Source organism: Gossypium hirsutum, chromosome A04, assembly GCF_007990345.1.
Source record: "Gossypium hirsutum isolate 1008001.06 chromosome A04, Gossypium_hirsutum_v2.1, whole genome shotgun sequence".
Taxonomy (NCBI): Eukaryota; Viridiplantae; Streptophyta; class Magnoliopsida; order Malvales; family Malvaceae; genus Gossypium; species Gossypium hirsutum.
In genome coordinates, this window is record NC_053427.1 from 82,925,831 (window position 1) to 82,952,660 (window position 26,830).

General features: G+C 32.9%; 1 protein-coding gene across 1 annotated transcript; it reads left to right on the forward strand.

Moving 5' to 3' along the window:
• Positions 1–2,148: 2,148 nt before the first annotated feature.
• Positions 2,149–2,942, forward strand: LOC107949381 (uncharacterized). Its single transcript, XM_016884069.2, has 2 exons — positions 2,149–2,595; positions 2,690–2,942. Exons 1-2 carry the CDS (start codon positions 2,312–2,314, stop codon positions 2,748–2,750), a joined length of 345 nt encoding a protein of 114 aa, XP_016739558.1. The 5' UTR covers positions 2,149–2,311; the 3' UTR covers positions 2,751–2,942.
• The last annotated feature ends 23,888 nt before the right edge of the window (positions 2,943–26,830 follow it).

Consider the following 26,830-nt stretch of genomic DNA (forward strand, 5'->3'; position numbering starts at 1 on the left):
TCACATGAAGAAATTTATTAATCATATTTTATTAAATAAAAATAAATTTCAATGAGAGATTAAAGATATCAATTCAATAAGCTATTACGTTCCCTAATTAAATATTCTATTATGAATTTGGAACATCATAAAATTATAAGTTGATTACTTGAATTTAGTAACAAATGATTAATTAATTAATTAATTAATTTGATAACTCAAATTGTTTAATTGAACTTGTTAGATTTATGAACTTGTGAAAGAATGTAAAATGAAATATGCATAAAAGTAATAATATATGCACATGTTATACATCTTTTAATTTTATTCATTTGATTCCCACTTTTTTTAACATAATTCTTACTTTCTTTATTTGATGGAAATTAATTATATAAATTCTATGATAAGCTTACAGCAAGCATCTCTCTATAACAACATATTGTTATAGGTGTATAATAGTCATCTCTATAACAAACAATTTGAGCAGACAAATGGGATTGTTATAGAAAAAGTTGATTGTATATCTTATTAACCTCTCCTCCTAATTTCACTATTTTAAAAACTTTTAATTAGTAAATTAATATTTTAAATAAAAACTATATATTTTATCTATTTATACTACATATTAAGGAGGGGTTGATTGATTTAAGTGTCACCCATTAATCAAACCTCAACTTATTTAAGAAATTACCAATTATCCAATCATTTTACAAAACAATAAATATATTTTGAGGATTTTTTTATATTTTTATATAATATCTAAAAAAATACACACATGATAGGATTGGAACCCAAACCACTATAATTTATAGTATTTTAATTTTTCCCCTTTCAATTAAAGCTTCATCTATTTTCATGTAAATTTTTATAAATATATTTATTACACAATATTTTATTATCTAATTATGAAAAGTTACAAATGGTCACTCAACTATCTAATTTTATTTATTTTTTGGTTATGAGCTAGATAATGTAAAAAATAAAAATGGTAACACCAAAATAATCTAAGATAGTTGGTTGACCAAAAAAGACAAAATTTAATAATTAAGTGACTATTTTATGATTTTTTATAGTTAAGTGACCAAAAAAAATTTACTAATAGTTGGATGACTACTTATTGTAGTTTACCCAATAAATATTTGGATAAACTACACCACAGGTCCCCCAATTATGAGTCATTTTCTTTTTTGATCATCAAATTATGAATTTTTTAAATTGGTAACCCAATTAATCGAGACTATTTTTTCTGGTCTATTTTCATTAATTGCACTAACAAAAGGGTAACGTGGCAATTGAAAAATCAGTATAATAACAAATTTAGTCCTTAACTTTTACATATTATATTAATTTAATCATATTTAAAAAAATTAACTCTCAAAAGTTACAAATAATCTCAATTTAATTTTAATTCTAAAAAATTTCAAAGAAAATAAAAAAATACATAAAAAATTCAAACAAATAATAAATTAAAATTTTATATTAATATTAAATAAAAACTCTCCCCGTCTACCTCTTATCTCTCCCTCCCCTATATAAATAATCTCAATTTAATCTTAATTCTAAAAAATTCAAAGAAAATAAAAAATACATAAAAAATTCAAACAAATAATAATATATTAAAATTTTAAATTAATATTAAATAAAAACTCTCCCCGTCTACCTCTTACCCCTCCCTGCCCTGCCACGTCCCTCTCCCTCTCTGCTGCACAGTTAAGCAAAGACAATTAAGGGGCTCATTTCTTGTACTTGCAGAGGAATATTAGACCAAAAAAAAAAAGAGGAGCAAAAATCAAGATCCTTCTTTACCAATATTCACTGGAATAGAACAAATTTGAAGTATTACAACTGGATTTTCGTTGATTTCAAAATTAGTAGGCTGGCTGAGAAAATTACCTTGGACAATGAGCTTGCAGCAGAGAGGGAGCGGGATGCCGGGGGTGGGTAGGGAGACGGGGAGGATTTTTTTTATTTTTTATTTAATATTTATATAAAATTTAAATTTATCATTATATTTAAAAAATATTTTTGTATTTTTTATATATTTTAAATTTTATATTTATTTTTTGTCAACTATCATTTTTATTTTTTTAATTTATTATTTGTTTCAAAATATTTATAAAAACAAAACAAAATGTGTATATATAAATAAATAAATAAATAAAGGCCATTGGTTCTTGCATTTCAATAATTTGTGCAAAGCAAATCAGTGTCAACATCATTTACCTCACTACTCTTCGTCTATAAATATAATCATCAACCCCGCATCATTCCCCTGCACTCAACTTCAAATCAACCCAGAACCTTCTTCCGTGGTTTTTTTCCTCTCCCATAAATGAAGTTCTTCTCTGAATTAGGTTCCTGTTATCGCCCATCCACATCCCATCGAGATGAGGATAAGGCTTCTCTCCGCACCACCCGCCATGCAGAACGTACTATTACCAAGTCAGGCGGTGGCTCTGCCTCCTCACCAAGTCGATATTGGAGACCGGTTCTTCAAGCAATCAGGGAAGACGGCAAGATTACGGAAAAGAGAACTCCCAATAAAAACAAATCGAAAGGGAAATATACGTCTAAGCCTTACAGAGTTGGCCATGATGAGAATTCCTACTACTCCAGGTTGGTAATACTTACTCTTTTTCTTCTTTTTTAAAGTACCCTTTTTCTGCCTAATATTTGATTATGTTTTTTTTTCTTTTTGGGTAATTTTCAGGAATAATAACATTGAGCCGATGGTTATACCTGCGTTCTCTCCGACACCCTTCATGTTTTAAATTTTAAGAAGCTTTGGCCGCCAGCCGGATGCTGCCTATTCTCTTTACCATTTTCTTTTTAATTGTTCTATCCATTTTCCTTGCTGATTTAGGAAGATGTTAAGACTGGTAGTATATAGAATAATAATTTTTTTATCACTTATTTTTCATCCGAAACTTGTAAAGAGTTGTTTTAATGAAATGTTTTCTAAATTAAGGTGTTTTTATTTATAAAATATGGGTACCTATCTCATGATAAAAAAAATAGTATGAAACTGTGATATTATTCATTTCCAACTGTTTTATGTTACACCAATATTTTCATCTTGAAATTTATCATTTTCATCTTTAAAAAAACTAAATTCAAATTAAGATCCTTAAATTTAGGATGAAATTGTTGATGTAGCATAAAATTATTAGAAATAGATAATATCACTGTTTCATACTATCATTTCTCCTATCCCATATAGAGTTTTACATATGCAACGCATGGGATGCTTCGAGCCCAAAAGTTCTAACATATATAAAAGAGTAAATATACATTTTGTTACTTTAACTTAGCTTCAAAGTTCAAATTGATACTTAAGGTTTTTCTTTTGTCTAATTAAGTATTTAAATTTGGTTTTCTAATTCAAACTAGTACATTAACTTGATGTCATAGTTCAATTTTATTCAAATAATTTATTTACCATAAATATTAATTTGGACAAAAAACCCAAGATTCGAGTATTTAATTGAACTAGAATAAACTTTAAGTACTAATTTAAACAAGTTCAAGTGTAAATATATATTTACCCTATATTAAAAAAGAAAACACTTCACAAAGGAGCTAGCTTATCCTAGTGGTAAGCTATTTTCAAAGTTAAACCTTGAAAATGAATGGATTCTTCAGCTACATCTAGAAAGGTGTTATGAGTACAATAAGTTCCAAGAAACCTAATACCTTTAAACTCAAAATTGATAAATGGAACAATAAATCAACATTGTATATAAGGTGACAGTGAAAATTAGCCATATGCTGCAGTTATGTGATTTGTTGTGAAGGTCCACAAAATAGACAAAAGAGAGATAAAATGAGACAAAAGATTTGTGTGATTCCTCGTGTATGTTTTTATTGAGGAAGAGAAACCAAGATAAAGACTGAATATCATTTTCTCTTATGTACATAAATATCACCATAACTTAAGAAGATTTCTTCACCAATCATTCGGGTGGATTTGGGTTGGTCCAGCTCGGGCTCGACTTTAAGCTTGAAAATTTGAAATTAAGCCTTAGCCTAATTCAATCATGAATACTAAAAGAATTTATTTAATATTTTTAATGAAATATTTTAGGGTGAGTATTTGGAATACTAACAATATATTTTTTATTCCATGGCACATTAAATAATTGCCATAAAATTGACACGTGTCTCTTTTTTTTTAATATTTATTTTTTTAATATGTTACTATACCCTAACCTTACTTGTGGATTCTAAAAGTTCTACTGACAATATATCAAATAAATTTCCAATATTTAGTACATTAATACTACAATAATAGTGATAATATTAGTACTAAAATATATCATTATATGTTAGTGATGTCCATGAAACCAACTAAAGCTCTCATTAAGGCAAGTGCACCCATCAATTAATACTATAGCTACAGTGAGTACAAATATCGTTTCTACGAAAACTAAAAGTACTTGTAATTATTGTTTTTCTATTATTTAGCCAAATAAACCTAGTGATTGATGAAAACTAAGATTAACTAAATTAATTAACTAACAAACACAGCAAAGAACAAATCACGAAAATAAATGATAAACAACTAAGAAGCAAAACAATACCCAGGAAAGAATTTACCTAGATTTCATCTGTCACTATCAATCTAAATTATGCAATTCATTCACTTAGTATTTTGTAGAAATCCCTAAATTATGCTAATATCTCTTTTGATAGTAAGAGCAACTGACTCTAGGTTGGTTAATTGAAATTTCTTTTTAATTAAAACCATTATTATCGCATTAACTCGATCTATTGATTCTCTTATTAGATTTAACTTTAATCCGGTAGATTTATGTTGTCATATTTCTAGAATTGCATACAACTCCACTCAATTAAACTAGATCTACTCTTAAACAAGGTCTATTCCTCTTCTAATTTAAATACATCAAACATGGATCAAAGTGGACAGTGGAAATCAGCCATATGCAACAGTTATGTGATTTGTTGTGAAGGTCCACAAAATGGACAAAAGAGATAAAATAAGACAAAAAATTTGTGTGATCCCTCATGTATGCTTTTATTGAGGAAGAGAAACCAAGATAAAGACTGAATATCATTTTCTCTCATATACTTAAATATCACCATAACTTAAAAAAGATTTTTCACCAATCATTTGGGTGGATTTGAGTAAGTCCGGAGCTCGAGATTTGAAAATTTTAAATCAACCCAAATCAACCATGTATATTAAAAGAATTTATTTAATTTTTTTAATGAAATATTTAAAGGTAAGTACTTGAAATACTAATAATATATGTTTTTTTTATTTCACAACCAACATTAAAAAATAGACAAGTGTCTTTTTTTAAATATTTTATTATACTTTCATAGGATACTTATCAACCTCTGACCTTACTTGTGAAGTTTAAAAACTCCACTAACAGTGTATCAAATAATTTTCCAATATTTAATACATTAACAATACAATAATAGTGATAATATTAGTACTAAAACAAATCATTATATGGTAGAAAAAAATCCAACATGTAACACCCTAATAAATTTATTTTTGTTTCTGTAAATATCTGACAACTGTGTATCTGCTTCAGTGGTTAAGTGTTCTGGATGTGTGTTTGAGAGGTCTTGGGTCCAATTCCCCCTTTTGGCAAAACTTTGTTATTTTAGGTACAAGCCTTACCTATGATGAGTGAGCTTATATAAAAGTGTCTATTAATTCATATCAGAATGAGCCTGCTGGTTTGAGTGGTAGGGAGTTGGTGTGTTGGAGGTTCTGTGTCTGAATCCCTGCGTGGATGTGAGTTTTATTTTTGCTCAGTTTTGTGATAGAATTTCGGTGGAATTAAAATTCTGAAGTGGTTAAGATTGAGGAAATAGTGGGGAGTTGGAATATTGAGGGTTATCAGTTTCTTTTTTTTTCAAAATTCATGTTCTCTCTCCCTCTCAAAATGATTTTTGACGTCAGTTGCTTCCCTGTTGTGCAACTCTTGATTTCTACCCTCTTTTCGTTACCTTTTCATTTCTCGTTCAGGCTATTGTCGATCTTTGCGTTGGGTTCTATTTTTTCTGCGTGAATTGCTTGTTGGTAAGTACTTTAGTAGTTTCGTTTCAATTGTGGGTGTTTCAGTTGTATTGATATCGTATACCTTATTTTTAGGAGAAGATCAAGGAATTGCGGATTGGTAATTGGTGACTTACTTGTGTGGAATCAGCGTTGTTCATTAGAAGGTAAGGGTTTGGTTATTTGTTGGAATGAACGGAACCTTGGTTTTAATTTTAGTATTGAATTAGACATTTAATTTAGTGTTTTGTTGGACAAGTTTAGGTTCTAGTGGTATCTGGAAAGGATTTTGCATCAAAACTGTAACAGGTGTGTACCCAAAATGCAGAAAAACGAGCTTCAAAGGAAGTCGAAAAACTCCACTGTCGATGCCACACGGTCGTGTGCCTAGCCATGTAGTTGGCCGTGTGGTCAACAAAGGCATGGTCGTACTTAAGACACGGCCGTGTGTGGTGCGAGTGTGGCCGTGTAGGCTTCACAGGCTAGGCCAAGTTGGGCGTGTGGACCCACACGGGCACTCTACACCTGTGTGTGGGTTATGGGTCAGGCCATGTAGGCCACACAGGTGAGGCCAATCTGGGCGTGTGGGTCCACACAGGTATGTGGGCCCATATTTCTAAAATTTTTCCTAGGGTTGTACGAGTCGTTCCAATCGACTATGGGCCTACCGTAGGGCTGGTAAGGGCTAGCTAAACCCTAGATTTTGTGATTTGTCATTCTAATAGTATGCTCTTAGTAGGATATTGTTATGCATGTCTGATTATTCTGCTATATGTTTATCTGATATCTGTACACAAACATGATAAGAATGTTATATCTATGTCTATACATGTATTCTGTATCTATCTTAAGGCCAGATTTATATATATGGAAGAAGTGTTTTGTGTGGCGTTCACTGCCTATATTCTGGCAATTTAGCTGCACTTTATCTGATATGTGTCATAATGGCACGATACGGTATATAGGGCTGGGTGGGTGTTTTTAACCCCACATGGTGTGATGGGGTGGTCGAAGTTGGTGTGTAGAGGATGGGGGTAGGATTCTGTTTATCTAGTCTGCATATCTATCTCTGTTATCCGTATCTAAAATAGACATGAGTCTGAATCTGTATCTAACTATTTATATTGATTTTTATATAAATTTTATGTCTATTTCTGTTGGGTTACACACTGAGTTTATGAAAACTCACATCTATTTTTTTGTTCTGTTCAACTATTCCATAGACTTAGGCGGATCGATGCGACGGATTTTTTGGATAACCACGAGTTTATAATCGGTTATTGATTATGATTTTATACTGATTTTAAGGGTTATTTCCAGAGTTTTGTAATTAATGAACTCTCTGGACTATTTGATCTTATTTTGGGATTTGGTTTTGACTTGACTATTTATTTACGATGATTTTTTAACAAAAATTGGTTTTTTTTAAAATGAACTGGATTATCGAATTAAACGTTTAATGACTTCCGCTGTATTTACGTTTGGGCAAATAAATGAATTAAACAGAAGCCTTCGAAAATAGATATAAATAAATATGAGTTTTGAAACTGGAATGTTTTGACGTAACGACTCCGTTTTCAAAATCCTACCTTGTGACATCACCGGATCCAGCCATCACGTGTAGGCCGGGTTTGGGGTGTTACATTTAGTGGTATCAGAGTCAGGTTAAAAAACTCAACTATAACACCCCTTACCCGAGTCCGAGGTCAGGATAGGGTACGAGGCATTACTGGACTTAAACGTACACAACTATGTAAAACCGGGCCATAAAATTTAGTTCAAATTAAAAACATTCATTCATATTCATAATGTCCCTTATACGGACTTACAAGGCCCAAAACATACATCGGGGGTGGTTCGAGACTAAATCGAGAACTTACAAACTTTTTACAACACTTAGAAGATTTTCTAATTTTGGAGAGTCACACGCCCGTGTGGCTCAGACACGCCCGTTCCTCAGCCCGTGTAACTCTCTATTTATGACGTCAGCAATATTTTAAGGTCACACGGCCAAGACACACGCCCGTGTGCTAGGCCGTGTCTTCCACACGGCTGAGACACACGGCCATGTCTCTGTCTGTGTGGCCAACACTTAGGCTATTTTCCAAGCCTTGGTCAACCTTAATCCCTCACACACTTATACAACATCAAAGGCATATAACATGGTATCCCATTAAAGATTAAACATCCTCAATTAAGTCCCAAAAATAACATTTGCATGTCCTCATACTTGTGTTTCTCATACTCATTTGGCATTATCTATTATAATACCACTTATACTTTTATACCACGGTTATCATCATACTAATTAACTTCAACTTAATTATAGAAAACAGGTATAACCACGTTACACAAGGTCTGTACATATAAGCACATGATCACATTTCAAGGTGTTAGCACATTGCACATGGATAAATAGGTTTACAAACCCATAACCAATATAAGCCACATCTCATGGCTATATACAGTTGAATCATTATAAGCCAATACATTTGGCCAAACCATTAAACACATAACACAAAGGACTAAATATCTATACATGCCACTCACTTGAAAACACTTAAGGTTTATCGGTACCCCAAAATTGATAATTTGATAGTGTGATGCTGCCTTCGACGATCTTCAGCCTCGAGCTAACCTGGCAACACTAAAGAAATGAAAAGGAAGGGGTAAGCTATATAGATTAGTAAGTCCATATGAAAATAATAAGCAATTTATTAACATACTTCTACCAATTCTCACATCATGATCTCACGGTAAAGCAATCATAATTGCACTTTTTACTTATATTCATGTCAAGTTGTTTACTCGCGTCATAGTCATTAAATTATTAATATCTTGAGCTGCAGAATTCTAAATTAAGATCTGTTAAAAGCATTTGAAACTAGACTCATATATCTTTCTAAAATAAATTTTTAGAATTTATGGATTAGCCAATAGGTACAATTTATTATTGAAAGTTACCCATGTTCTGTTGTTTGATAGTTTTGACCTTTCTTTACTAAAAATTAATTATCTCTTAGTACGAGATTTGGATGATGTTCCCGTCTATTTCTCTTGAAAATAGACTCATTAAAAATTTTATTCATACAAATTCTAACCGATAATTATTTTCATACAATTTTTAATGATTTTCCAAAGTTAAACAAGGGAGTCCGAAATCACTCTGAACCTATTTCACAAAAATTCAAACATCTTATAATATGAAATTCTTTTGCTTACATTGTTTCCTCTATGTGAAACTAGACTCAATAAAATTTAATTTTATATTTTACTCAACCTCCAACTCAATTTCCACAATTTTTGGGATATTTTCAAAGTCGAACTACTGCTGTTGTCCAAAACTATTTTAGTGTAAAATGATGATACTAAGTTTATAACACATTTGCAAATCATTTCCACCATCATGCTAAAAACACATTTTTTTATACATCATAAGCCTAGACCCATAATCACAAGGTCATCACAATTTCAATCTCATAAGCATGACTTACTTATTTGCATCCTTACCAAAGATGCATCATAGACCGAAATCATTTCTCATGAGTTTTGCGTACATACTTGTACCACTTCGTAACATAATCTTACATTATCACAACTTTGATACAATCTTTGAATTACCCGTTGAACCACTTAAAATACTAAAGGATACTCGGAAATCTCATACACATGAAAAGATACCAATGCCATGTCCCAGACGTGGTCTTACATGAGGTCTCACATTGATGCCAACAGCCCAGCTATGGTCTTACATGAAGTTTCATAACGGTGCTGATGCCATGTCCCAAACATGGTCTTATACGGGACCTCATATCGATGCCAACGCCATATCCAAGATATGGCCTTACATTGGATCTCATACTAATGTCGATGCCATATCCCAGACGTGGTCTTATACGGGATCTTTTATCGATACCGATGCCATATCCTAGACATAGTCTTACACGGGATCACATCTTGATGCCAATGTTATATCCCAGATATGGTCTTATACGGGATCTCAATACTTGTAACACCCCTAACCTATATCCGTCGCCGAAATAGGGTTTCGGGGCATTACTAGGATTTACATATCATTTAACAAAAACTTTCAATAAAAACACTTATCGATTCAATGCATCATATAAATAAACATATTACCATTCAATCAATAGCTTGGCACTTGTCTAAGCATCAAACAACAACATTGTTAGTATACTTGTACATATTTCATATAATTTCAACATTGATATACCTATTTTCTCGACATATCACACTTGAGTTTAATAATAGTCACAACTTGCATAATTTCCTTCTATCAACATATCAAAGATAATCATATATGTACATGTCACAAAACATTTTATTCTCTTACCGTTTCTTGATAAGCATATATCATTCATTTCGTTATATCAATATTTCATGCACCATCATTTCTATATATCTTATGTATATTTATTTCAGTAATAGTTCATATTAAACTTAACATAAATTAAATTCCATGTACCTATACTTATTTCATTTATCTATCTTCTTAATTATTTCATACAACTATTTTGTACATATATTTCCATATGACCAATTCTTGTAAACATTTCACACAACCATTTTTCATCTGATACATATTACCTAAATATTAGTTGTTCAACAGATGTCTTGGCGTCTCTCATCCACGATCTTATTTATCTTCGACATGATGCCATAGTGTCTTTCAACTATAGTCTTACTCATTTTCTATCATGTTGCCATGGTATCCTTCAACCATTGTCTTATTCATTTCCCGTCATGTTGCCATGGTATCTTTCAACCATGGTCTTATTCATTTCATGTCACGTTGCCATGGTATCTTTCAACCATGGTCTTATTCATTTCCCGTCATGTTGCCATGGTATCTTTCAACCATGGTCTTACACATTTCATATCATGTTGCTATGGTATCTTTCTACCATGGTCTTACGCATTTCATTTCAGAAAGCACACTCCCGCGAACCTCATCCTTATAGCGGGATTACCAATCCAGGCTAAATCCCCTATAATATAAACTCATAGAGTATTTTCGGGATTACCAGTCCAGGCTAAATCGCATGCAATGACAATTACTCTAATGAGCTTGGATCTGAATTACCAGTCCAGGCTAAATTTAGACCTTAATTCGGATTACCCGTCCAGGCTAAATCCATTTTACACGTATTCTTCGAGAGGGCTATATCAGGATAGGATCACCCATCCGGGCTAGATCCTTTTTACCGTCAATTCCTTTTCAGAGATCCATCAAATTTTTCTTTCATTCAACCGGGATTTCTTCTCCTTTTTATCAAATATATCAATGTTTCATCAATTTTCATATAAAGGATATTTAAATCATATTCACATAAATAATATACATTTCAAGTATTTAAGAATATAAATCAAGTTACACGAACTTACCTGGCAAAATTGCAGAAAAATCAAGATTTAGGGGCATTTTGGTAAATTTTTCATTTTCCCCGATTTTCACCCAATCTTGGTCCAAATTAATAATTTCATTCAATTTATTAATTTAATCAATAAAAAAATTGATTTCCTTCATTTTAGTCATTTTTTACATTTTTACAAAATTTCCCCTACAGTTCTTCTTTCATTCAATTTAGTCCTTGAGTCTAAACATTACAAATTATCCATTTTAAATGTAAACCCTTGCTAGTTGAAAATTCATATATTTATTTTCTTCCACATTCTTAATGTATATATCATTCTTATAAGTAACATTATCTATCATTTCACTATTTACTTATAAATTTATTCAAAGTTGTCCATCCGTGTCATAGTCACTAAATTATTTTTATCTTGAGATAAAAACTCCAAATTTGAATCCGCTAATTTTCCCTGAAACTAGACTCACATATCTTCTTACCATAAAATTTTCAGAATTTTTTATTTATCCAATAAGTACAGTTTATTCTTTAAATTCATCCCTATTCTACTGTCTGACAGTTCAAACCCTTCTTCACTAAAAATTAATTATCTCATCGTACAGGATTCAAATGATGTTCTCGTTTAATTATATTGAAAATAGACTCATTTATAATTCTAAGCATATAAACTTAAGCCCATAATTATTTTTCTCCAATTTTTGATTATTTTCCAAAATCAGAATAGGGGAACCCAAAATCATTCTGACCTTGTCTAACTAAATTTGTTATATCTCACAATTTACAATTTCATTGCTTACATCGTTTCTTCTATGAAAATATAGACTCAATAAAATTTAATTTCATATTTTTATTCAACTTCTGATTCGATTTCCACAATATGAAATTAAATATGAAATTAAATATGAAATTAAATATGAAAGTTCGACCACTGCAGTTGTCCAAAACTGTTTTAGTGCAAGACATTAATTTCCATGTTTATAACACCCTTATTTTCTTTCTGTACACTATTTATCATCACTTTCTCTTATTTTCTCTTCACTAACATATCAAGAACATAGGACCATATGTAAGGAAACTCTATATTAACATCAATCCCATGCTTTTTCAATAATATCATACTTAAAAATATATTGGAATCCTGATGTTCTTACCTTGTTCTATTGATTTCAATTCTTCATCTTGATTTTCTCTCTCCTTCAGCTTCCATTTCTTGAATCCAACTTAATATTCTAACTTCCCACAGTCTCCTTAACATTTTTCTCTCTGGGTAGCTACGGAAATTCTTTTGATTTTTGGGTGAAAATGGTGAATTTTTTGTAGAAGGACCAAATTGTAAAGAAATAAAAACTTCTTTTATTCTTCTTCTTCTCATGTTGGTTTTGCATGGGAAAGATGGATGAGAATTCCTCATCTTTCTTTCTTTATCTACTAATAAAATAATTATAAAATATCAAAATATCTCTAGCATCATTATTGCCTTCTAGAATTCTCTCTCTTTCCAATTGACCATTTTTCCCTTTATGATCTTTTAAAATTCCATCATTGAGTCATCATTTAAATTTGGTAAAATTACAATCTAGTCCCTCATAACTCTTCACCTATTTAATTTGGTCCTAATTCATCCATTTTTCTTAGTTTCTAGATCATTCCACCCTTAAAATATTTGCATTATTAGTCCCTCAAATTTTTCATATTTACACTTTAACCCCTCAAATTTTGAGTATTTACTCTTGTGCAACAAAATTTTTCTCACTTTTACAATTTAGTCCTCTCTTAAATTAATATATCATAATATACTTCCCAATATTGACATAACTCAGAATTTCCCTTTTTGTTACTAAATTTCCTTATTTTACTATATCAAGGATAATATCTTACTGTAAAAAAAATTTCGAGATATTACAATACTCACATGTCGTGATATCCGTATCTTAGCTATTCCTAAGGTTCAACCGGGATTTTTGAGACGCCAACTTTTGTCGAGTCGTCATTGAGACATCATGAATCAATTTCATAAAGACAAATGCATATACATATAAATTTCATGCAATATTTAAGCATTAAACATATAATAATAACATGTTGCATTATTTTCATACAAACTTACCTCGATATTAAAAATGCCGAAAAGAGAACTAACCGTTAAATACTCGTTTTCCCTCTTTCTAGGTCCATATCTCATTTTTCTTGATCTATAATATCACATTAAGCTTATTTATTAGTCACATTATTCAATTTGATCCAAAAATCACATTATGAAAAAATTATGTTTTGGCCCCTAAAGTTCCACATATTTACACTTTTACCCTTAGGCTCGTAAAATGATTTTCATTCAATTTATTTGTTCTTTAAGCCTAGCTGAATCATTTTCATAAATATATAAGCTCACAATTTCCACTAAATCACACTTTTATGACAAATTTTATAACTTTTACAAATTAGTCCCTTTTACATGCAACAAACATTCATGTTCCTCCCTTAAACATCAAAATACACACATGTAGCATATGGGTAAATTTTTAAACATCAACCCTAGCTCAAATAAATGGTAGAAATAGATAGATCTTGTTACGGGGATTGCAAAAATGTAAAAAGAATTAAAAACGAGGCTAGAACGGACTTACAATCGAGCTTGGAAGCTTGAAAAACCCTAGCCATGGTTTCTCTTTGCAATTTTCGACCATAGCTTGAATATGGAAAAAAATTGGCTTTTAATTTTGTTTTTAATTTATTTTAATTACTAAATGACCAAAATGCCCCTAACTTAAAAATATTTTATTTCACCTATTTCATGTCCATTTTTGTCCAAAAAATAAACCAATGGCGTAATTACCATATAAGGACCTCCAATTTAAAATTTCATAACAATTGGACACCTCTAGCATGTAGAACTCAACTTTTGCACTTTTTACGATTTAGTTATTTTGACTAAATTGAGTGTCCAAACGTCAAAATTTTCAAACGAAATTTTCAAAAAATCATTTCGTGAAATTTTAGACCATAAAAATATAATAAAAATAAATTTTCTTACGTTAGATTTGTTGTCTCGAAACCACTGTTCCGACTAGGCCCAAAATCGGGCTGTTACATCAGCTATGAATTTTGGGTTCCAAAATTGTATTTCAAAAAGAATTGGTTTTACAAATAATTTGAATAATTTGAGAAAGCATGTGGTATACCGAGTCTCTGGTGCCGATCCTATAAATATTTCTAAATTTAGATAAAAAAACTCTGAAAACATTATAGTTAGTACTTTCTGAAACTGTACTGAAATAATTAGATACTAGAACCTCTGAAAAACATTTTTGAACTTCTGATAAATTATGCATAAAATATCTGCTAATAAATACTGGAACTGATGCATAAAATTTTAAAATGTAAATAAAATTTAAATTATTCAATGAGCACTCGTAGAACTCGTGGACTTGATATTCGTGCCTGTGGTAGAGGCCGTAAGAGGGCTCGAACTGAGTCTTCTTCTCTAGGTAGCATACCAAATTTAGACATGAGTGACACCGATTTCACCTGCTACTGAAACTGAGTCTCAAAGCCATTCGGCTGGGGACGACGCACGTCCCAAGCCATGTTGAAGATATTGGAGAGGGTCGCTGGACCCCATTCTGGATCTGGGGGTCGTGGGTCTGTAACTGAACAACTTTGGTCCAATGGTGCTGAGCTGTTTAGGGGTATTTCTAGAGTCACCCCTACTGTGGCGAGTATTGCTTAAAGGTCACTGAGAGGATCATGAATGATTTAGACTATACTCTCGAACAGAAACTGAAGGGTGTTGTCTCTTTGCTTCGTGACGAGGCATATCAGTGGTAGTTAACGGTTGAGAAGGGTACTCAGCTTGATCATCTGAACTTGGATTTCTTTAAGACCACCTTCCACGGTAAGTACATGAGGGTGAGCTATGTAGATACTTGTAGGCATGAGTTCATGAACTTTACGCAAGGTGATAGATCAGTGGCCGAGTATAAGGCTGAGTTTTTAAGGTTGAGCCATTACGCGAGTGGCATGGTGGCGTCTGAGTATAAGAAGTGTGTCCTTTTTTAGGACGGTTTGAGGGACAGTTTAAAGGTTCTGATTGCTCCACAGAGGGAGCAAGAGTTCGCAGTTCTGGTTGATAAGGCGAAGATCGCCGAAGAGGTTAAGCGCATAAAGCACTAGAATAGGGACAGTGAGAGAGGTAAGAATAAGAGAGAGTCGGAGCCATCTAGTTCTGTTCAGAGGCCTAAGAAAAAGGCTAGACCCAATGTGCTGGTTAGAGTGGGGGTTCCTGTTGCTCCTACTGGGATTCAACCGTGAAAAGATTATGGTAAGCGCCATTCGGGCGAGTGTTGGAGGAGGTTAGGGGCTTGCCTTACGTGTAGGTCAATAAAGCATCGGATTCGAGAGTGTCTACAGTGAGCTGATCAGATGAAAGCTTCGGGACCGGGTTCTATACAACTTCAAAAGCCAGTTCAGCAGCCACGTAGAGGTTGTGGACCAGCTAGGGGTGGTAATGGTATGGGCCGAGGGTAGAGAGCACCGGACAGAGATGCAAGTCAGATTGAGGCGAGGTACCCTACACTGGTTTATGCTGCACGACGCCGAGAAAATAGAGATGCTTCTAATGTTATTACTGTTACGTTCTTTATTTTTGATGTACCTTACACTACTCTGATAAATATAGGTTCTACACACTCTTATGTAGCTAGTATTGTATCTTAAAACTTGGGGATTTCTATTGAGCACACTTCTAGTGAGATTATTATACTGAGTCCATTGAGGCAAATTGTTCGGGTTATTAAACTTTATAGAGATGTTCTCTTAGAGGTACAAAGGACTATATTTTTGACAAATCTGATAGAGCTTTCGTTTGGGGAGTTCGACTTAATTCTGGGTATGGACTATTTAGTTGAGCACCGAGTAAGCTTGAATTGCGCAACTAAGAGGGTTATTCTGAGGACCGAGGATGACAGGAAGGTGGTTGTGATCGATGAGCATCGAGATTATCTATCCAACGTAATCTCCGCTCTTGTGGCTGAGAAACTGGTTTAGAAAGGGTGTGAAGCGTATTTGACTTACATCGATGTTTCTGTTTCTGAGGACTCTTCTATTAAGGATATTAGAACAGTGAGAGATTTTTCAGATGTATTTCCTAAAGAGTTATCGAGTTTACCTCTGAATCGAGAAGTTGAGCTCAACATTGAGCTTTTACAGGGTACAGCTCCGGTGTCCATTGCTCCCTACTGAATGGCACCAATGGAGCTTACAAAGCTTAAGACTCAACTTCAAAAACTTTTGAATCGTGGTTTCATTCGCCCTAGTGTGTCTCTATGGGGGGCACTGGTTCTGTTTGTAAAGAAGAAGGATGAGACCATGAGGATATGTATTGATTATCGGCAACTGAATAAGCTGACAGTGAAGAACAAGTATCCACTTCAGAGGATCGACGATCTGTTTGATCAGTTTCGAGGGGCTTTAGTGTTCTCAAATATTGATATTTGTTCTGGATATCATCAGCTTAGAGTAAAGGAAGCTGATGTTCATAAGACTACTTTTAGGACTCGTTATAGACACTATGAGTTCCTAGTTATGCCTTTAGGTTTGACGAATGCTCTAGTTGTATTCATGGATCTAGTGAACCGAGTCTTTCAGCCATATATGGATCAGTTTGTCGTGGTTTTCATTGATGATATTTTCGTTTACTCTAACACCGAGGATGAGCATGATAAATATCTTAGACTAGTGCTTCAGATTCTTCATGAGAAACAGCTCACACTAAGTTGAGCAAGTGTGAGTTCTGGTTGCGTGAGGTGACTTTTCTAGGGCACGTAGTTTTTTCTGAGGGGATCCGAGTTGATCCAAGGAAGATTGAGGCTGTGCTTAATTGGAAATAGCCTAAGAACGTATCTGAAATTTGTAATTTTCTGGGTCTTGCAGGTTATTATTGGAAGTTTGTCGAGGGGTTCTCCCTGATTGCAGCTTATTTGACTTAGCTTTTGTGTAAGGGTGTTCCTTTTGTCTAGACTGATATGCAACAATCGAGCTTCAAGAAGCTCAAGTCTATTGACTCAGGCTCCTGTGCCGATACAGTCTATTGACTCAAGCTCGAGGCATTACCAGACTTAACCATACATATAGACGAAAATCGGGCCATAAAATTTCATTTAATTCAAAACTTTTCGAACACATGCATAGACTCATATTTAAAGACATATAACGTGGCATAAATGAGCACTTACACATCCATAATCATGCAATGACATGTCATTCACTTTAAACATATTTGCTTACCATCCTGTATATAATATACATTCTTACATTAACTAGAACTAGACATGCTAAATCTTATTCTCATTTTATACCATCATAACGTAGTTACCAATTTGTCCATTAAACATCCATATTCAAGGCAACATTACTCATTTCAATTTAATTCATGATCCACTAGCCTGCATTTAACTTACCTGATGTATTACCAATCATGCATAACAAACAAAGCTAACTATATCATCACATCAAAACATAGGAAATGGCATGATTAATTAAACTTATAAACCATAATGGATAATGACCACATCTCATGATCATATACAATAACTCAATGTAGACTGATACGTATGGTCAAAATCATAATACTAATACATATCACAAACTAACTTCCTATACATGCCACTCACTTGATATTTCTAATATTTGAATTAATTCTCCCAAAAATGATAGTTTGATAGTGTGATTTTGCCTCCGATGATCTCCAACCCCGAGCCGACCTGCCAATACTAAATAAATGGAGAGGATGGGTAAGCTTTACACTTAGTAAGTCCATATGAAATTAATAAGCAATTACTAACATGCTTTTCAAGATAAAACACTATAATTGTACAATTACACATGTTCAGGTTAAGTTGTTTTATCGAGTTACAGTTACTAAATCATTTATATCTGAAGCTAAAAAACTCCAAATTTAGTTTCGTTAATTTTCCTTGAAACTAGACTCATATACCTTTCTCTCATAAAATTTCCAGAATTTTTGGTTTATCCAATTAGTAATTTATTCATTAAATTTTCCCCTGTTTTGCTTTCTAACAGTTCTAACCTCTCTTCACTAGAAATTATTTATCTCATATTTCGGGACTCGGATAATGTTCCCATCCATTCCTCCTAAAAGTAGACTCATTTTAGATTCTATTCATATAAATTATAACTCATAATTATTTTTTTACAATTTTTAACAATTTTTCGAAGTCAGAATAGGGGATCTCAAATTCATTCTGACACTGTCTCATAAAAATTATAATATCACATAATATAGAACTCTTTTGCTCCCTCTATTTCTTTTATATGAAAATAGGCTCATTAATATTTAATTCCATCATTTTTTTTAAATTTAATTCAACTTACACAATTTCTGGTGAATTTTCAAAATCACGCAACTGCTTCTGTCCAACACTGTTTTACTACTAAAATTCACTCTTACATAATTTCACTTAATCCATTTTGTCTTATCGAAGTTCACTCAAATATCGAGCACATTGCTCATAATTTTCATAAACATATACCTGTACCTATTCATCATATAATCATGTTCACATGTATTTTAACTTAATCGATTTTCCCGTTGAACTCTTCGGAATAATAAATGATACTCAGTTGCCTGCACATATTTTCACACTTGTAGACAAGGCTATCTAGTACGCATAGTAGCCTGCACTTAGTACTACACATGCGACCAATTATCTGGTACATGTATAGCCTACACTTAGTACTACGCACGTGACCTAACCATCTGATACACATAGTAGCTTGCACTTAATACTACACACATGATCGAAGTTATCAGGTACGCATAGTAGCCTGCACTTAGTACTACACATGCAACCAATTATCTGGTACACGTAGTAGCCTGCACTTAGTACTACACACGTGACCTCACAATAGATCATTCATATCGTTTCTATTCCGAAGGCTCAATCGGGAAATTCCTCACTTCCAACATGTTACAAATTTATTCATAATCCTTTTTCAATTTGCAATTTACATCAAATAGTCATTCTATAGGCAGCCACATTTCATATGATAACAAAATATAATAAAATAAAAGAATTGATAAATTATTTACGTACAAACTTGTCGAAATCTCATCAGGTACAACCGTGTAGCAATTCATACAACCCAGGTAATAGTAATTTAACACTCAATTCATGTAACAATAATTTGCCATTCAATTTCACATCACACAACAAGCATTACATTTTTCCACATCATACATACCATCCATAAACTTCTCTTAAACATATTAAATCATATAATTTATGCCATATCAATAGAGAATTACAATTCATGCATGGTATTGCATTATTATTAACACACGAACTTACCTCGATCCAGAAACGACAATTTACCATTTTAGCCCATAACCTTATATTTTTCCGATTTAAGCCCGAATCTCGATTTCCTTCATCTATAATATCACATTTAGCCTAATAATTAGTCACATTATTCATGCGGGTCCAAAAATCATATTTTTACAAATTTACATTTTGACCTCTAAACTTTTGCATATTTTCACTTTTGCCCTAAGGTTCAGAAATTAAACTTCATCCTATTTTCTTATGTTTTATGACATGCTGGTCATTTTTCCCTTCTATGGAAACATCAAATTCTCACTCTAACATGTACTTATGAACATTAGGTATTTTTACATTATGCTATTTTACTCGTTTTCACATAAAATCACTTAGCAAAAGTTGTTTAACACAATTTCAACCTTCATATTCTACCATTAAACATTAAAATACATGTATATCATTCATGGGTAAATTTTTAAACACAAACCCTAGCTCAAAATAATGGTAGAAATAGCTAGAACATGTTACCGGGACTTCAAAAATGTAAAGAACATTAAAAACGGGGTTCGGGATCACATAAAAATGAGGTTGGAAAGCTTGAAAACCCTAGCCATGGTGTTTTTCATGAAAAATTCGGCCATGAGGAAAAAGATGACAAAATTTTGCTTATTTTGGCATTTTTAATTCATTTAATTATCAATTTACTAAAATGCCCTTAATGAAAAACTTTTAAAAACCTATCATACCATGTCCATTTTTATCAAAAAACTTCAAAATGGTCTAATTACCATTTAAGGACCTTTAATTTAAAAACTCATAACAATTAGACACTTCTAACATGTAGAACTCAACTTTTGCACTTTTTATAATTTAGTCCTTTTAACCAAATTGAGTGCCCAAATGTCAAAATTTTTGAACAAAATTTTCACGAAATTATTCCGTGAAATTTTAGACCATAAAAATATAATAAAAATGAATTTTCCTCATCAGATTTGTAGTCCTGAAACCACTGTTCCGATTAAGCCCTAAATCAGGATGTTACACTATGCCTCCCTTCAGCTTAAGACACATGAAATGAACTATCCGATGCATGATCTCGAGTTGGCTACTGTGGTTTTTGCGTTGAAAATCTGAAGGCACTATTTGTATGGTGAGAGGTGTATTATCTACACTAATCATAAGAGCCTCAAGTATCTTTTTACCCAGAAGAAGTTGAATTTTAGATAGCGTCAATGGATTGAGCTGCCTAAAGATTATAACTGCACGATAGAGTATCATCCTAGTAAGGCCAATATGGTAATCAATGCTCTAAGTCGTAAAGCGATGACTGATTTGAGAGCAATGTTCTCTCGTCTTAGTCTATTCGATGATGGAGATTTGCTAACCGAGTTACAAGTTAAGCCGACTTGGATTGATCAGATTCTGGTTAAGCAGTTAGGGGATGAGTCTTTGGGTTTGCGGTTTCGTCAGATTGAGAGTGGCAGTACTTCAGAATTTGGGCTGAATAATGATGGTGTTCTGTGTTTTTGATGTCGGATATGTGTACCTAATGATTCTAATTTGAGGCAGTTTATTCTGAGGGAGGCTCTTTGTAGGCATTATGTTATGCATCCCGGTGGTAATAAGATGTATCATGATCTTCGTGAGTTGTACTGGTGGCTGGTTTGAAGCATGAGGTTACGAATTTCGTTACTCGTTATCTGACGTGCCAACAAGTTAAGGCTGAGCATCAGTTTCCTTTGGGATTACTACAACCCATTAACATTCCCTTGTGGAAATGGGAAAGAGTAACAATAGATTTCGTTAGTGGCTTGCCCTTGACATCCACTAAGAAGGATCCTGTTTGGGTCATCATGGATCGATTGACCAAATACGCTTATTTTATTCTAGTTCGGATGGATTACTCTCTGCAAAAGTTAGCGAAGCTGTATATCTATGAGATTGTAAGACTGCATGGGGTTTTTATTTCGATTATTTCTGATAGAGATCCTCATTTCACTTCTCGGTTCTGGAAGAAATTACAGGAAACTCTAGATTTAAGATTGGACTTTAGTATTGCGTTCTATCCCTAGATCGATGGACAATTGGAGAAGGAGATTTAGATACTAGATGATATGCTTCGAAGTTGTGTGATTGATTTCCAAGGTAGTTGAGAGGATTATCTGTTGCTAGCTGAGTTTGCCTACAATAACAGTTTCCAGACTAGCATCTAGATGGCACCTTACGAGGTATTGTCGTAAGTGTCGAACTCCGTTATGTTGGATTGTGTTAGGTGAGCGTCAGGTTTTGGGTCCTAAGTTGGTTTCTAAGACCGAAGATAAGGTTAGACTGATTCTGGATCGTCTAAAAGCGGCTTCTGATAGATAGAAATCCTATGGAGATCTGAAGATGAGAGATATTGAGTACTCTATGGGTGACTTTGTGTTTCTCAAGGTTTCTCCGTGGAAGAAAGTTTTGAAATTTGGTCGTAATGGCAAGATGAGCTCTAGGTTTATTGACCCATACCAAATTCTGAAGCATGTGGAACCGGTAGCTTATCAGTTGAGTTACCTCTAGAGTTGGATCGTATCCACAATGTATTTTACGTCTCGATGATGAGGAGATAACAGTCTGATCCATCTCATGTTATTTTTGTCGAGGAGATCAAGATTAGATCGGATTTGACTTTTAATGATGAGCCAATTCAAATTCTAGATCCAGATGTTAAGGATCTGAAGAGGAAGTCAATTCCGTTAGTGAAGGTTTTGTGGCAGAATCATGGCACTGAGGAAGCCACTTGAGAGCCTGAGGATGCGATGCATCAACAGTATCCTCATATGTTCTGATTAGGTAAATTTCGAGGTCGAAATTTCTTTTAGGGGGTAGAGTTGTAACGCCCTGATAAATTTATTTTTGTTTCTATAAATATTTGACAACTATGTATCTGCTTTTGTGGTTAAGTGTTTTGGATGTGTGTGTGAGGTATTGGGTCCATCCCCATTTTGGCAAAACTTTGTTATTTTAGGTACAAGCTTTACCTTTGATGAGTGAGCTTATATAAAATTATTTGTTAATTCGTATCAGAATGAGCCTGTTGGTTCGAGTGGTAGAAAAGTTGGTGTGTTGGAGGTCCTGTGTTTCGAATCCCTACGCGGGCGTAGGTTTTGTTTTTGTTCGGTTTTGTGATAGAATTTCAGTGGAATTAAAATTCTGAAGTGGTTGAGATTGAGGAAATAGTGGGGAGTTGGGATGTTGAGGGTTATCGGTTTCTTTTTGTTTTTTTTCAAAATTCATGTTCTCTCTTCCTCTCAAAAATATTTTTAACATCAGTTGCTTCCCTGTTGTGGAACTCTTGATTTCTACCCTACTTTCGTTACCTTTTCACTTCTCGTTCAGACTATTGTCGATCTTTGTGTTGGATTCTATGTCTTTTCTGCTCGAATTGCGTGTTGGTAAGTACTTTAGTAGTTTCGCTCAATTGTCAGTGTTTCGATTGTGTTGATATCTATACCTTATTGTTCAGGAGAAGATTAAAGGACTACGGATTGGCAACCGGTGACTTAGTTGTGTGGAATTATCGTTGTTCGTTAAAAGGTAAGGATTTGGTTGTTTGTTGGAATGAACGGAGCTTTGGTTTCGATTTTAGTATAGAATTAGGCATTTAATTTAGTGTTTTTTTGGACAATTTTAGGTTCTGGTGGTTTCGGGGGTGAATTTTGTATCAAAACCGTAATAGGTGTATACTCGAAATGTAAAAAAATGAGCTTCAGCAGAAGCTGAAAAACCCTACTGTCGACGCCACACAGCCGTGTGGTCGACGAAGGCATGGACGTGCACAACACATGGTCGTATGTGGTGTGAGTGTAGCCGTGTGGGCCTCACAGGCTAGGCCAAGTTTGGCGTGTGGGCCCACATAGGCACTTCACACAGACATGTAGGTTATGGGCAAAGCGTGTGGGCTATACAGCTAAGGCTAATCTGGTCGTATGGGCCCACACGGGCATGTGGGCTCATATTTTTAAAATTTTTCCTAAGGTCGTATGGGTCGTTCCGATCGACTGTGGGTTTACCGTAGGGTCGGTAAGGGCTAACTAAACTCTAGATTATGTGATTTATTATTCTGATAGTATGCGCTTAGTAGGACATTGTTATGCATGTCTCATTATTCTGCTATATGTTTATCTGATATATGTACCCAAACATGATAAGCATGTTACATCTGTATCTGTACCTGTATTTTGTATCTGTTTTGGGGCGGGATTTATATATGTGGAGAAAGTGTTCTTTATGGCGTTCACCACCTATATTCTGGTAGTTTGGCTGCACTTGATCTGATATGTGTCATACTGGCACGATACCGTGTGTAGGGCTAAGTGGGTGTTTTTAACCCCACATGGTGTGATGGGATGGTCGGAGTTAATGTGTAGAGGATAGATGTAGGATTCTGTTTATCTGATCTACATATTTGTATCTGTTATCCGTATCTGAAATGGACATGAGTCTGAATCTATATCTGACTGTTTATTTTGATTTCTGTATAAATTGTATGTCTATTTCTATTGGGTTACACACTGAGTTTACGAAAACTCACATCTGTTTGTTTTGTTCAGGTTGGTGCAATAGAGCCTCTAGGTGACCACGAGTTTATAATCGGTTAATGATTATGATTTTATATTGATTTAAGGGTTATTTTCAGAGTTCTGTAATTAATAGACTCTCCGGACTGTTTGATTTTATTTTAGGATTTGGTTTTGACTTGATTGTTTATTTGCAATGGTTTTTACCAAAACAATGGTTTTCTAAAAAAAACAAACTGGATATCGAATTAAACGTTAACTGACTTCCGCTGTATTTACGTTTGGGCAAATAAATGAATTAAATAAACGCCTTCGGAAATAGATATAATTGAATATGAGTTTTGAAACTGGAATGTTTTGACGTAGCGACTCTGGTTTCAAAAACCCTACCGTGTGACATTACCGGATTCAGCCATAAAGCCTAGGCTCGGTTTGAGGTGTTACACAACAAATAAGAATTTAATTTATGAAATATCAATTTTGTTTTTAATGAAAAGAAAAAAATCTAACTCAAAAGTTTTTATGGCTTTTATTTTTCATTTTTTTAAGAAAGTGATATATTTACCAAATACAACAATTTTATAAAATTACATGCTAACATTTATAAATTTTTATATACTTATGAAATAAAATTAATTAAAAATAATTTTAAATGTAAATATTTTATAAGAAAAATATTCTATAAAATCACTAAATGAAATTTGGCATGTAATATTTTAGGAATAATATATTTAAAATTTAAATTTGATATTATTTTAAATTTATTTTATAAAAAATCAAAATATATAGTTTTTAAAAATTTTAAAAAATAAAACATATTATTTGAAAATAATGCTTGGAGAGGTTGTGAGAGAAAAATATAAATTCCAAACTCATTTTTTTTTAGCAAGGACATGAAAATTAGATGAATTTTTTATTACAATTTCTCATCTCAAAAAGGCTTCAAAAAATCTCCATGTTAAAGCGAAAAATGTCATATGGCCATTTAAGCAGTGTAATAGGTTTGGGTTGATTTTCACAACCTAGTTTAAAATTAATATATAATAAATAATAAAATATAATTTAAAATTAATTAATTATAATAACATGTGAAATATGTACGAAAAAATCAATTTAATCTATGTATTAATAAAAAAATCAAACAAAACTAAATTTTAACAAAACTAACATTTATTTGTAAAAATGTTATTTACTATTTAACATAATTAATATTTTTAAAGTTTTTTATAATTACGCAAATGAAATATTTAGCGAAGTATTTCAAAGCTAATTTTAAAGTTATTTCATCAGGGCTCTCCTACTTTAACTAGTGGTAAAGGGTTTGATCCTCGTTCTAAGTATAGAATAGCTTTAAAGCTCCCCTCCCTCCCTAATTTTAACCAACCATTCGTTGGTTGTACCCTGTTCAGTATATTAAACAAAACTATTAACATATTTATTGATTCAAATGTCTTTAATACATTTGCTAATGAAATCCATTTATGAATAAAAATATATCAGAGTATATAATATTAATAGTTAAAGTTCTTATTTAACACTCAGATAATTTAGATTCAAACCGTATCATCCCCTTTCTCTCTCTCCCGATATTGTTACGATTAGAAAGTATATAATAATTAATTTCATAGGAAGCATAACATCTCTTCTAATGCGATTTAGAATATAACTATTGCATTTCGAAATATGTATATGATATTTAATCAATAAATATTTTATATAATAATTTAGTTTTAATAGATAAATTTAGAGTTAAAATTCTATTATAATAAGCATGGGGTCAACATATCAAATTTACAGGAAGATGCCCCTTTACTGCTTGGTCCTGATAATTTAGGAGAGGTGTGGTAGATGGTAATGAAAAGTTAAATGTGGGTAGGGGTAGATGGTCCTGAAAATTTAAATGAGGGTTTAGTAGAAGGTTTATAAGGGGTAGATGAGGTAGGTGTTAGAAAAACATGAAATGTATGCATGGCATAATTTTAATTTTTTTAATACATCTAGTATATATTTGGATAGTTAAGAGCAACAGATCATCAATAATTTAGTATCTAGATGTGCTTTGATTCGCTTTTGCAAGTTAGAGAAGTTGATTCACTACTAATTCTGAACTGCCATATGAATTACAATACTCTTTTACTGAAAGATCCATATCTTGGGTTGTAGAATTCGAACTTTAGTGATTCAGAAACTACGGTAAATATGACATGAAGATCTACAACTTGGGCACAATAATCACCCCAAAAGATGGTTAGAAGGTCTCAGAAAGTCCCATCCAAACTTCCTGTAAGGAATTGAATTGTTTTACAAAAATGACTATATCTTGGATTGCAGACCACAAAATTATGCGATTCAAAAATAACATGAAGCTCACGATTTAGGCACAAGAATTACCCAAAAAGCTAGTTAGAGAGTAACGAATCAATCGACCATTGTTTTATCATTTTTATTATCTACAGAAACAAGGAAGAAAATTAGATTAGTTTGTTTAACTGATAATTTAAATTCAGTTTATAAATAATTTACTTTGAATTT

What these genes read in the sequence shown, in the direction of transcription:
- LOC107949381 (XM_016884069.2), top strand. Translation starts at nt 2,312, where the DNA reads ATGAAGTTCTTCTCTGAATTAGGTTCCTGTTATCGCCCATCCACATCC. An exon ending in GAGAATTCCTACTACTCCAG is followed by an intron (nt 2,596 to 2,689) that starts GTTGGTAATACT and finishes GGTAATTTTCAG; the next exon opens with GAATAATAACATTGAGCCGA.